Source organism: Crocodylus siamensis, chromosome 7, assembly GCF_052110815.1.
Source record: "Crocodylus siamensis isolate JL-2025a chromosome 7, ASM5211081v1, whole genome shotgun sequence".
Taxonomy (NCBI): domain Eukaryota; kingdom Metazoa; phylum Chordata; order Crocodylia; family Crocodylidae; genus Crocodylus; species Crocodylus siamensis.
The window spans coordinates 95,567,960-95,582,399 of record NC_143401.1 but is presented as its reverse complement, the minus strand read 5'-3'; the positions used below and the strand labels follow the sequence as shown (position 1 = coordinate 95,582,399).

The 14,440-nt window shown below is 47.0% G+C and overlaps 1 protein-coding gene across 10 annotated transcripts in view; it reads right to left on the bottom strand.

The window, feature by feature from the left end:
• The window catches only part of SH3PXD2A (SH3 and PX domains 2A), a 324,297-nt gene that overhangs the window by 14,396 nt on the left and 295,461 nt on the right, over positions 1-14,440 (bottom strand). For all 10 annotated transcript variants that reach the window (XM_090058574.1, XM_090058576.1, XM_090058575.1 and 7 more), the window contains 4 exons: positions 10,608-10,725; positions 4,832-5,166; positions 3,173-3,222; positions 91-210 (listed from right to left, as the gene is read on the bottom strand). In XM_090058574.1, coding sequence (XP_089914700.1) covers positions 91-210; positions 3,173-3,222; positions 4,832-5,166; positions 10,608-10,725 — 623 coding nt within the window. The remainder of the gene's footprint in view (positions 1-90; positions 211-3,172; positions 3,223-4,831; positions 5,167-10,607; positions 10,726-14,440) is intronic.

Below are 14,440 nucleotides of genomic sequence, written 5' to 3'. Positions count from 1 at the left end.
TTTGCAATGGCTGAACATCAGCCATTAAAAGGCCATTACCACGGCAAAGCACCCCCACACCTGACCTCCTGCTGCAGTCTTTGAGCTCACCTCTGCTTTCTGCCCTCCTCGAAAGCTTATCCCATCCGAAATACAAGACTGGAACTCCGCAATAGTGTAGTACTCCACTTCTACTGAGGGCGGTTCTGGTGGCTTAGGCAGCTGGAAACCCTGTTTCAAAAAAGCAAATTGGTACTGAATTAAACAGCAATAGTGGGCTGAAGTGGTCAGTGCCACCTTCTGGGCACCACTCGGTGAGCTGTACTTCCTACCTCTAATTTACCTCCCAGCAATAATCACCAGACTTATTACAACAGAAGTTAATACCTGGGATAGCTTTCAGAGCTCTGTGCACTGCTAGTAACTCCTTCACACCAAGTATAAAATACTGCTTTCCACCAGAGTTGGCCATTCTGGTCACACCACTGGTTTGTTTAGCTTCACTGGTTGTTACCACATGGCTTAAGATACTAAAATGTAAAAACTTCTGTGGAAACAGGCCTATAAAGGCCTGTCTCCAGATCTCACCAGCTTTAAATATTCAGAATTCATTGGAACTGCATGGGATTGGTATGTGAGATGCTAAAAGCAGTCAAGAACTGCTGTCCATTTGTTAAAATTAACGCCATCCCAAACGAGCAGGGATCTAATCATCACCATGAAGTCCAAGTGCCGTTCCCACTAACCCTCAGCAGAGAGGACTCATGCTATAAGCACTCATTTAGCTAAAATGACAAAAGGGAGGCAGGAGGACAGCAGGACACAGGGCCAAAATGCCTAATTCCTCTATGTAGCCAAGAACCAGCAATTTCTCCTACATGTTCTTTACAGCTTTTGGGCTGGTTAATGAAAAAAAGTTTAATTGGAGCTGCTTTTAATGACAAACAGGGTAAAATATCAGTCTCAGCACTTCTATAGCTGCCATTACCTTAAAGCTCTATTGACTGATATGACAGTATTGAGACAGAACAAGTCGGGGTCCTGGAGAAGGAACTGAAGGGGTGTTTTCTTCTTTAAAAGACACAACATCACAACAACATAACACAGCCTGGATACAGAGGTCTGATACGTGCAGATTAGCCACACACAGAACCGAGAGATGCAGCCAGGACATTGAAGAAAGGCAGCTAAATACGGTACGTTATTAAATGCACGGCTCATTTCACTTCTAAAGTATCCCCGTCATAAGAGTCATGCATCATTTCAATGCAGGGTACACGAGGCGTTCAGCAGAGGTGGTGCTTGACACCTCTTACCAATCCTGTTTCGCTGTCTTTCAACTATCCCTCTCAGCACTGCAAACATGAAAATATAGCATGAGATGAAATACCACAAAGTGTCTTCAGACTTTAAGATGGCCTGGATTAAAGCTGAGCTAACAGGAAACAGGGGACACACTTGACATTTCGCATGTGTTGTTTACAGCATACCTTCCAACACAAAGTCCAACTGAAAATATTCAATCAGTGAAAAAATGTTGGGAGAAAAATGCTACACATTAGCCAGGTTGAGCTCTTCGCTGGATTAAAACATTGGGATGAGAAATCAGAGATGAAACACATAACACAAGACAACTGAGAGATTCATGTATGGCACATGCCTCTGGGCACAGTTAATTCAAATACACATAAGGAGGAATGACTGGGGCGCTTCCCTCCCATTTTCCACTGTCCCACTTCCACCTGATCACCCAGCACATTACTTCAGCAAAGAATACTTGAGAAAGTCCTTATTTTTATGAAAAAGCCACAGGATCTTTAATGGCCGTATCCAGTGGAGAACGGCAAGGCCTTGGCCTTCTAAAAAAACTTAAAAAACTATAAAAGACTTAATCCAGATTGTGGAGTCTAAAGAAACTTAACCTGTTTCACCGATTTTTTTGGCCATCTTCTCTTCTGGAGCAATCAGCTCAGCATCCGGATTTTAATGCTGGCCCTCATGATGTACAATATGAAACCAGACTGATGTGACGGAGCAGGTAAAGGTGTCCCGACACTTCACATCCGAACCCTTTTTCCATTTAGGAGGCTGTCTGGTTTTCACGACCTAATTTGAACTTCCTCATAATTTTTCCTTCCAAAACAATTTAAAATGAGGGAAAAGCCTATTTGCCCATTCAGAGGGCAGGAATCTCATTAGTTAGTGAAGTTCTCAAATATGCCTTATCTTGGGGCAACTTTTTCAAACAAATGGTTCCTGAGACTAGGGCACTTCGTACCAGAAACTGGTTGGCACTTTGTTGAGGAGTCTGACCACATCTTGGACCATGGAAAAATGAAGGGCAAGGGTATCTCATAACAAGGCAGGTACTGTTTCTATGCTCTTGTGTCTGGGGCTGTTCCTCCTCAGTCCTTGATGCTGTTTATAATTCAGATAAAGCCATTTCATACTGGGCAAGGTTTTGACAAGAGCTGTTACCCCAACGAGATGCCGTGAGCTCACAACAATTCTTCAGTAAAGACTCCAGGCTTTTTTATTCAAGGACTTTGTTTCCAGCTTGAACGGCAAAACCAAACACTGCTGCACATTTGCCATTACATGTGTTATTCCTTCCAAGGTCTGAACCCACTCTCTTGGGTAATTAAAGATCTAAAATTGGGTCTTATTGTTCCTATTGGAACAAGCCACAGCACCATAAAATTGGCTCCTGAACTAGACATGCAACATTGAAAAGGGAGGTTTATGCCAACAGAAGAACAACAACTTTTGCCTGGGAAAAGTTAACCATAAGGGGCAAGGGGAGAAAAGGTTCACCTGCACAGGCCAATACCACATTAGTATTTTGGGGGAAAAGTTACAGCCCCCGCTCAAGAAAATTATAGGAGTTTATATAAAAAAAAAAAGTTACAAACAAGACAAAACAGCTTTCCTCTCTCTCCCATTTTCATGCTCCCAGACTGGGTTATTTTAAGCAGGTGCTGCACTGGAGAAGGGAGTAGAGGATTCACCTAGCCAAGTGCAACATGAAGATGCAAAGCAAAGTCTTCCAGAACATGGGGCTGATTCTGCATTGCACACAGCCAGTTTTAAAGAGAGTCTCCATACGCCCTGCACGGGGGAACAGGAAATGCCCAGGGCCTGCTGTATTTACACAATTATTGCAAGGTTTAAATATAAAAAAGGCAACACAAACCAGACTGGATTCTCTGCGTGGGGGAGGCCTCGTTCTTAGATTTGGAGAGCCTATGGGGTGAGGGAAAAAAGAAGAAGTACAAGAGTTAACTTTACTTAGGTTTAATAAACTGCACTAACCTAAAATCCTTCAAAAGTTGCCAATGAAGAGAACAGAGATATTCAGGTGACTGCAACCATTTATTCCACAATTAGCAAGTTTCCAAAGGCCACTGCTACAGTTCGTTGAAAATAGTGGATTATCTTCTCTCCTGGACTGACTCCACTGGCTTCACTTGGAATGGGGCCAGCAAGGAAACTGGCCCTGTGCTTCGTTTCCCCATGGCTGTCAGAGCAGTAACATTCATAGTGTATTCTGCCATAGGACCTCTGACAGCTTCTTGCAAAGGCCAAGTGGGAACATTTCCATTTTACAGACTATGCAACCAAAGCCCAGTGGTTAAAGTGACTTAAAGTAACAGCAAGCAAACGAGAGCAGGGGGGACAGAGACCAGCTCCCTGCCTTCCTAATGTCCTGCACTAATGCAGAGACAGACTGGTTTTAATAGAATTATTAGTCAAGGGACTCCTGTTACATTGTGCTCTGAAGGACTGTGAAGAACTGGCAATAAACCTTAGAAATCTTCTCCCTACAACAAGGTAAACTAGGGTCGTCTTGGAGCTGGTGAAAGGAAGTCGTGCCAAGGCTGGCGAAGTGAATGAGGCCTGTACTCACCGCAAACTTATGTCCAAATTGCCCACCTGAAGCTGCATGGGCAGGTCTCTCTCCCTTGCCCACTTCTCCCTGGCTTGCCTTGCAGTGCTACCACTGAGCTAGGGTTTTCCAGACTTGGCATGATGTGGGCCATACATCGGCATGCAAATTCTCAGAGACCCACCTGCCCTGCCATCTCCTTTGCTCTACCTCCATTCCCAAACAGGATTGCCCAGCATCCCAGCAGCGACTTGCTCACACAGAAGAGCAGCGCTTGTTGTAGCTCTCACTGACTCATAAGGCAATTTAATCAATGGAAAAATCAAAGAGGACAGCTAATGGGCAGGATCAGCTACCTCTTCTTCAGCCACCAGCAAGTACAACCCACCAGGGGAACCCGGAGCAACTTGCTGCACTCATTCCCGTCTTCTGGAGGAACACGGCTGCCTCCAAGGCTATCCACATTTTCTTCAGCTTCAGGAGGGGGTAACACAAAAGAGTAGCCTGTTAAGTGCACTGTATGGTCAAGTACAAAGTTTCTACAGAGGATTTCTGGGTTGAGAGTATGTGGGCATTGGCATAAAAATAGATAAGCTGTCTCCATTAAATGCTTTTGTGGGAGAACCTTTCCACTACATTAAGGATTTCTAGCAACTCCCATCAGAGTAGACCGAGTCTGGCTGCAGCTCAGGATCAGACAGAATTGTGCCCTTCTCGTTTTATGCCAGTCACTAAAGCAACAAGTCAAACAGGGCCCTTATAGAGCCAACGCTTCCAGGCTGTGATCCCGCCATCTAGAAAACAGACCTGACTTGAGGCAGTGTGATCTGGGCTGAGTTCACTCTCTACAAAAGGGCTGGACTACTCCAACTCTCCCCTTCCGCTCCTAAGATGCCTGACACACCCAGATAAATAAAACCTCACGTGTGAATGAATGATGGGAGCCCAGCTACCGCATTGCCTTACTTATTTGCGCTCTTTGCGGTGCAATCCTTGCTACAGCGGGGGATCCCTGAGCCAGTTTCAAAGCCTGCTTGTCCACGGTCATCATGGCATTGCCATTCGAATCGTTGCAGAGGATGGGCAAGCTGATTTCTTTTTTGGTGATGTGGGACTCTGCCGTTTCATTTTCCGCTTGGGTTTCCTTATCGCTGGAGGGCTTCTTGTTCAGCAGGTTACTGATCTCCATGATGTTGCCTATGATTTCCACTGGCCCAGTTAAGTTCTTTTTCCTGGATGGAAGATCATCTTTTGCTTTCTTCAGGTAGGAGGCTGGGGCCCAGCCCTCTTTGCCTAGATGCCTGCACATATGAAAAAAAGCCCACATTAAACTACCTTTGCAGTCCTTTCAGATACAGCTGCTAGGGCAAAAAAACAATGAGGAAAACAACAAATTCCCACTTGCTGTTCCCAGATACATTTTTGTGGTCTCTATTCACCAACATCTCCATCTATTCTACTAGCAGTGAACTGTAAATGGCTGTAACAATAAAGGAGCTACCTATTGCCTCGAGGGAAAAAAAAAAAATCAACCCAGTCCCCCCTTGTCAGGGATAACATTACTCATAAGGAAGAGCTTGTGCCAAGCCTGCATGCAGCCAGCGGCCTGAGACAAGATCGATGCTTTGAGCCCCAAAATACCAAGGAACCCATTCTCTTCCTTTGTCATTGTGCCAAATGGCATCTCTCATTCCCGCCATGCAAAGACCAAAAGTTACCACAATTAAGGACTAATACACCAAGAGGAAGGTCACCCTTAATTGGGGTCTTTTGGGGAGGACAGGACCTTGTGCCAAAAAAAGTTGTTAGCTATATTAGTCTGAAGTTAGGCAGGCGGTAGGGTCGAGATCCACCTTACAGACCAACTCTGGGGTGCCAGACTCATCTGGTCCTGTGAGCTGGATTGGGCCTGTGGGCTGCATGCAGCACATGTGCTGGTCTGGGCCGGTTTCACACGCATGTGGCACATAGCATGCAGATCTGGATGGAGACCTTCAGGCAGTGCTGAGAGTCAGATCTAGCCCATGGGCCATGACAGCCCTGGATTGAGCAAGTTAGAGGACCTTGTGGGGTAAGCCCACTTTCCTCAAGGAGGAACACTATTGCGAAGAACTCTTCACACCCATAAACAACATGAACTGTGGCTTCCTCAAGTGGAGAAACTATTTGATTAAAAACTAACTCATATCAACACTTGACTTGAAAATTACCCAAAATGGGAATTATTTGGAAACTGAGTTGTGAAAAATCTGAATGGACTCCCGACCCCAGAAGCACAAAGCTGAATTGACTGCAGTCTGCCTCGGGCTGAAGTTGTCATTCCCCCCGCACCGGCCCTTTGGGTGAGGCGGCTTTCTTAATTCCTGCTGTCACTAACCCTGCAGCAAGGATTTCAGATTAGGCTGCGGGGATGAGCCTGCGGGAGTTCGTTTTCCTTAACGGAGCCCTACCTTGCTACAAAAGTCAGTGAAACATGCTTTTCCCAAGACATCTCTCAAGACACCTACAGCATGGGCTTGAATGAAGTGAGAACGTCACTAAGTGCTTGGTACTTGGGAAACCTGGAGGAAATGAAAAAGGTTAAAAAAAGGTGGCTCCTGAGCCTTCTCTAAGGAAAGTGGAGGTGGCCACCGAAGCCAGACAGAAGGCGCTGTGAAATTAGGAGACAGGCAAGTGACTCGTCCAGATGAGGGAACTTTCTTGATGGGGACCTTTGTATTAGCACAGAGGTTTCTTCAAGGACGCAAGTCACATTGTGCTCTCACTCATGGCATCGACCCTGGCCACGAGGGCTCCAAGCAAGGGAGAAGGAAAGAACAGGTCCTCACCATCTTGTTAGCTCATCCCCGAGGGTGACCGAGGAAGGCAGGAAGAGAAGTTACATCTTCAGAGGGTTAGACTAAAAGTTTTTGGAGGGTCTGGGATTGTAAGGAAGAGGACGCTTAGGGCAGCAAAGCAAAAAAGGCCACATTGGTTGCACTGACTGCAGATGACTATTCTCGATTTTCGCTATGGGATTTCTAGATAAGGTAACAATGGGCACCTCCACCTTGCACCGCTACTCAGGGTAAGAAATTCAGAACTATGCAATCCAACTCCCTCCAAGACTTGTGAGAGCAGCAACAGTGCTGGTGGAGCTGCAGCCAACTACAGTGGGCAATTTGGGGACCATTACATTTCTATCAGGCAGGTTGTGCTCCCTCTGGCAACCTGCATTAATGATCCTTAGAAGGCCACCCAGAGAGGGAACGCCAACCGTTTAATGCCCAACACAATACAGCAAGATTTGGGGATACCGGGCCCTGGGAAAGGCTTCTTATTACAAGAGAAGGGAAATTCAAGATTTGCCACGTACCAGATTTTGGTCAGGGTTCTCCCATGTACCACACTCCTCGGGCCCTGCAGAACAGCCATCGCACTTTGAGCTAAGGAGAGGCCCTGTCCAACATCTTTGGTTTCAGCCATGCCAAGCCACAGCTGTTCAGGCACATGATAAGGTTTCTTGTATGGGGGGGGGGAGGGGGTTGTTGTCGTCACACGATGGTTATGTAGAGAAGTGTGGTTAGGAGCCATCACCACATACCTAAGTAGAAATGTCTGAACTGGAGCCCCAGGGTTAACACTAACAGACACGGGAAATTCAGATCCAGAATTTCTGTTTCAGGCCCATCTCTTTAAGAACATTTTGATTCAGATCCCCATTTCATGACCAAAAGACCTGCTGGATTAGTTGTTCAGAACGACCCCTCCACTGTTGCAATGGCCATCATGGGCGTGCTTGCATGTGTACACACACACTTCCTCTGCTGGTTTAAAAGGTGACAAGCTGCTGGAAGAAACTGCTCTTTGCTGAGCAGGTAAGTTTAGGAAGGACCTCAAACATGCTGTGCGTGATCCAATGGTCAAGGTCACCTACAGCAAAACAATGGACACAGGTAAGAACAACCATTGATGGTCATCTGCATTCAAGAGAGATGTAACATTTTGCACAGCAGAAAAGTAGTGGTGATGGGTAGAGACTCTAGGAAGGTTTGGTCATTTTTCAGCCTAGGCATGGCCTTGTACTGTCAGAACAACCTGTTGGGTTCAGATGGCTTCACATGGCCTCAAACTGGTTCTTGCTGTGGGGAAACAGGGCAGAGCTGTTGACCCCCCCTAGCCATAACTGCAAGAGTCTCCCTATTGGATCCATTTCTTAGGTTGGGTCAGTAAGTAGGACTTGAAGTAAATCGCTACTAATGACTATCAGAAGCATTTGGCCCTCTCCCCATATGGTAACAATAAATATTTTTCTCTTCTGCATGAAGATGGGTCTTGGCTTTTTGTTTTAAAGACACAAAACTTCACTTCACTCAGCTGTTCTCCCTCATTTCACAGGAAGAAAAAAATGGCACAAACTGAATGACAAAAAACGCACATAGGAAGACCTGTAAAGTTGGGGCAGAGAGATGGAGACATAAGCCAATCTTATGCTTTAAGTCACAAAAATCTTCCTTTACCTAATTCGCAACCCATCCCAGACCTATCATGATATCCTAGTTTCCTTTAAGTAGCACTACAATTTAGCATGCTCCCATCAGCTGCACATCTCTTACAGAGGGTCTGAGAGGCATGCCACAGCAGGACACAAAAGAGCAGGCCAACAAGAGCACAGATCAGCACCTCGTCGGTCAATAGAAAGTGATAATCCTGATCCATCAGCAGGAGACCACCTTCGCTGCTCGCCTAATGATGACAAAGATGTGCCTATGTAACGACCTGGAAATGTCAGCTATTCAGCACAAAATAGTCATGCAGGACACAGGCAGATCCAAGGCTGAACTCAATCAAATGATATTGATCCAGCTTGGAGTTTAAGACACTCCGTGAGAGTCTGAACGCTTCCAAGTCCTCACGTAAAAGGGGAAAAGGAAGGAGGAGGAATGGAAACATTTCAATGCACCGGGGACTGCAAGGTAATTGGAGGGTTATGGGATTAAGGGCAAAGACTTGGCCTCTTGCGTGATGCAAAAACTCCTTCCTGTTACTATGACATGAAAAAGAGTTGGATCCAAGCCATATAGGAATGTTAAAAAAAAAAAGTGCCTCCGAGTGTCTGAGCATTGGTTCTTGTAACATCTGCTTTCCAGCTCCAGAGCACTGGAATTACTCCAGAGGGAAGCAAACTGAAGGGAAAAAAAAAAAAAAAAAAGAGACAGGAAATGAGGATCAGCACATGGCTAGGAATTTTGGGAAATTACATCTTTAAGGTAGAACAAGTTAATGACTTTAAGGTGGATCCCATTAGCAAGATGCTGGATTTGCTCTACCTGGGGGACTCGAGGGGACTTTTTTAGTTTCTTTATGGTGCTAGACTACAGATGAAATGGCAGCAGGATTCATCTAGAGACTCCTTTCCCCACACACCCTATGGAAAGAAGTGGGTCCTTTTAAACACCAAAAGGTCTGAAGTGGGATATGGGATGCTGAACAACAGGTAGGCTCAGTGCAATGGTTTTCCAAAAAAATAAAATAAAACCCTATCTGTAAAAGCCCATAAAACGCTGTAATTGTACACAATGCTGACGCAAGCTTCAGGTCTGTGATCCCAGAACACAAGAAATCCTCTGAAGCTACAGAAGTATGAACAGCAACATTGAGTGTTACAGATTTACCCTTCTCGTTTCACTCATCATGGAGACGCTGCTTGTAGGAGGACTAAGGAAGACAAGTCCTTGTCCAATGCACAAACTCCCAGAGAGTTCGAGCCTCACTACAGCGGGTTTTTTCTATCATGTGGCTATTTGAAAAATGACAGATCCATCACATGGTGTAAATCTCAAGCAAACTCATCAAAAGAGTGCCCTGCTGAAAGGATCCAGGCAACCAAAAGAAAATGTATTATGGTCTCCAAAGGCAGAGCGCACATCCTTGTCCCTCACAAAGATCAATAGGAGCCAAGATGATGCATCTTCCATGATCAGGTCTCCTCATATGGAAGAGCAATTAAATGCCCCAGCAGCTAGCAGAGACCCGAATACTCCCCGTGAAGGTTTTATAGCAGGTACGACAAGAGAGCAAGCTGAAGTTCACCCCTTAATGACATGTAAATGAGAATACAGGAATAGCTAATCACCCAGAGAAAAGCTGCCCTTGGTCTTTGTACACAACTCGCACTCACAAGCAACTAAGAAAAGTCTGTGATGAGCGTGTGACTAAATATGCTCATTCAGCTTATTCTGCAGTCAACAAATAGATCTCATACCCTTAAAATTGCCCTTTGTCCTATATAGACCACAACCCATCTCCCAGTATTAGTAAAATCAGATTCACCAGAAACTTTACAAAAAATACGAGCCTTGTAGTTGGCTGCAGCACAGTAAAATGATGCACAAGATCAGTGCCACTTGTCAACTGGAATCGAGGGGGGGGGGCAGGCAGTTAGTTTTAAGGAATAAAAATCAACACGGCATGCATTTTCCATCAGTACATTTCTTTAAGTCTACTGGCCCAAGCTTCTAGAACATTCCTGCAATCAATATTTAAATATTGAACAGTTCATCTCATAAAAAATGAAAAAGGAAAAAAAAAAGCCACTTTCCCATGTTTCTGGCTAGGATGCACAATGAATAAAAATTCTTCCTGCCTTCTCTAGACAGAAGATGACACAGAAGGCCAACGCAAAACTACTTATCACAAGCCTGACAATCCCATGCACGGTAATGGATCTCCCCGCAAGTTTGGGTTTTTTTTGGTTTTTTACCTTATGTACCACCATCCTTCCAGGTTCTTTTGGATGACCTCCACGGTGACCCCTTTTTCGAACCCAATCTCATCCTTGCCTTGGCTGGTGTATGGCTGGACTGTGACATATTTCTCTTCTAGCAAAGGGAGAAAAGGCAACATCGGTTAGGGACAGAATTTGCCCAGCTGTCGTTCTGCTCTGCTCGGTTTTGCAAAACTGCCGTGCAGCGATTACACGGAGCAATTGCAAAGGCGGAACCCTGATCTGGGGCCTGCTGATTAGCTCTGCTCGCAACATGATGGATAATCAGCCCCTCAACACTATCCCACTGCTTTCCATGCCAATAATGACACAGTATCTCCGGAGAATTCTCCCCCCAAATTCCGAAGGGAGAGACTGAGATTTGAAGTTGGACTCAACTCGCATACTGTAACTTGACAGCATTAGCCTGGCTGCCAAAGCAGCCGAGCATCACTGCAGAAGGCCGAGCCAGTTGGCTCTCGTTCGCAGATGCACGGAGCATTGTGTTACTGGAACTCGAGCGCTGGGTCCTGGGCGTGACCTGTCCTCCCCCATTCATGGGGACCGGCTTCTTAAGTCTATTGGCTTTGCACCTCTTGATACAGGCTGGCTGTGCGGGGACTGCTACACAACAAGGCACCTCAAAAAAAAAAGAGAGCGTGTTTGCAGGGTAAAGCGGTCTGCCTCTTTTATAGAGGCAGTGCCCTGCCTCCAGGGACGTCCAAGGGCTTTGCAAATATTCAGCAAACCCCACCCGCCGCAAAGTACACGGGCACTGCTGTTTGAGAAGATCTACAGACAGAGCCACATTGCAGGTATGGCACTGCCCTCTGGGAAGATGAGTACGTTACCCCCACTTGGCATTTGGTGCCCATCTCCAGCTGTTATCCCCCTGCCATATGAGGCACTCGAGAGCTGCACGGGAGGAACTAGGATCGCAACCCGGCAGTCTTTGCCCTGCATTCCCTGCCCTACCCACTGCATGAGGCCATCACTCTTGACACTAAATGCACAGTATTTCCTGCCCCAAGAAGTTGAAGTGGTAACTACAGGTTTAACCTCATCACTTGCACCAGGGGCTGTTGGCCAAAGCAGCAGGCTGAACTTGGGATTGGGGGGTGGTGGTGGTGGTAATATCACACTCAATAAATTGCTGCAGCTGCTTAAAGGATATAGTGCACAGGCTCAATGAGCACGCTGTCCAGTCTGCCTGACCTATTCAGCAGAAGACCTGGAAAAAAAGAAACACAGAGCTGCGGGTACCCGGGTGAAGCAAAGGGCATGAATTTCAGTGAATGCCGACTCTCCTGTCGTCTCAAACGTGGAAGGGGGTGGAGAAAAAGGGTGCAGCCACTTGAGGCAAATGCTCTTATGAGAGGGAGTCAGACTCACCATCTATTTAGTTTTGTGGCTCGATTGCACTTGGTTGCTGGGTGAAGCATGGAAAAATTTAAAAGGGAAAAAAAAAATCTTTACCAAGACAAAGGAATAATTCCTCGTGAGGAGGGGAAAAAAAAAGAAAGCATTGGCAGAGTACTCAACAGCAATGAAGTCAGAGCCACTGTATCCTTAAAGTTAGCCTCCCTCCACTGGGTTCATTTGGGTCCTCCGGATGCTCAAGTCCTCAGCTACCAAAACCTCAGGCTCCTTAAGGAAAACGTCTCCTGCTCCCTGGGGGAAGGCTGTTTTTGTCATTTATTCCTGCAACTCTAAGCAACTCCAAATGGCTCTTTTCCAATCAGTACCACCAGGACACTGTACTTTCCCTGCAGGAAAACAGGACCGTAATACCAGGTTACACTTCTGCGGCTGCAGCTAATAAATCCCAGAGGAGTGTAGTGTCATGGGTTGACGTTTTCGCGGAGTGGCTGGGGTGATGCAGAAAGGCTGGGCTTTACAAAGCTTATCCTGGTGTCAAAGGAGCATGTTAAACTTCCCCACTTCTGATGCGTGGAAGACTAAAAAGTGTTAAGCTGAGAGACAGAAGACTTCCAGGTGATTAAAACTTGCCTTGGGCAGGCAGAAAAAGGCAGGCAGCCAAGTTGCTTCAGATACCCACGCTGATCAACATCATCCCAGAAATATATTGCCTGGGATATCCTGCTGTGACTTTTATAGGACGACAATATAAAAAGAGCATGCTAAACCATGTGTTTATTAGATGCTCCAGTCACGGGGGGAGCAGACATCACCGCCGTCCCATCAATGCTCCACTGGCTCTCTTCCACATCCCTAAGGGCTCTTATAATAGAGGCCATCATAGTTTCTAGGGTCAGAAGGGACTTGAGTAGATCATCTAGTCCAACCCCCCACAATGGCAGGAAGTAATACTGGGGTCAAACAACCCCAGCAAGATGTTCATCTAACCTCCTCTTAAAAACCCCCAGGGTAGGAGCCTGCACCACTTCTCCTAGAAGCTGGTTCCAGACCCTAGCCACCCTGACCGTGAAGTCGCACCTCCTGATATCTAACCTAAACCTACTCTCTGCCAGCTTGTGACCGTTATTCCTGGTCACTCCTGGCGGTGCACGGGGGAATAGCGATTCCCCCAATACCTGCTGATTCCCCCTGATTAATTTATAACAGGCCGCTAGATCCCCCCTCAGCCTTCTCTTTTGGAGGCTGAACAGGTTCAGGTCCCGTCACCTCTCCTCGTAGGGCCTGCCCTGCTGTCCCCTGATCACGCGAGTGGCCTCCTCTGGACCCTCTTGACACTGTCCACATCCCTCCTGAAGTGCGGCGCCCAGAACTGGACGCAGTACTCCAGCTGCGGCCTGACCAGTGCCGCATAGAGGGGGAGGATCACCTCCATGGACCTGCTCGAGATGCATCTGTGGATGCAGGACAAGGTGCGGCTGGCCTTCCTGACTGCGTCCCCATGCTGCCGGCCCACGTTCATCTTGGAGTCAATGATGACTCCCAGATCCCTTTCCGCCTCCGTGCTGACAAGAGGGGAGTTCCCCGAGCTACAGGTATGGTGCCAGCTGTTCCTCCCCGGGTGCAGCACCTTGCACTTGTTTGTGCTGAATCTCATCCTATTCACATCCATCCACCCTTGTAGCCTGTCTAGGTCTGACTGAAGCCTGATGCTTCCTTCTAGCGTCCCAACATCCCCCCACATCATGGTGTCATCAGCAAATTTGAACAGGGGGCTTTTTACCCCCTCATTGAAATCACTGATGAAGAAGTTGAACAGTGCGGGCCCGAGGACCGAGCCCTGGGGGACCCCACTGCCCACGTCCCTCCAGGTTGAGAAGGGCCCATCAGCACAGACTCCTGGCACAACAGCTGCAACAAAAGCCGCTCTGTTCATCTTATGCCTCCTCCACGCAAGCAGCCATCCCCGTTATAGCTGGAGGCAGGCGTTTTTGTTTTGCCAGCTCGCCATCTTGGGTGCCCCACCTCCACCCTCCTTTCTGGGCAGAACCCGCGACCCATTGAAAAGCACCACGGGCGGGCTGGAGAAGGTCACAGAATGGATCGGTGAAGTGCTTCCTGCTCAGGTTCTTCAGGCTTTCCCAGAAATTAAGCCACCGCTTTGTCTAAACCCACTCACTGCATGGTGGCAAAACCACTGTCAAGGTGGTGTCTGCATGATGCTGGCCGTGAAGGGCAGGGCATTTTAGAGGGAAAAAAAATGTCAGTAGAGGCAAGGCCCTAGCACACAGAAGGGCCACCTTAATTATGAGCGTATTGATCGGCCAAATCCAATGGACTGGCAAAATGAAGGTCCATTAGCATATAATATGGCCATCGCTACTGTTCTGGGGGTTGTTGTGTTGTACTGTAGACAAGGTCTGACTGACCCGTGCAAGGCTGCTGAGAAGACG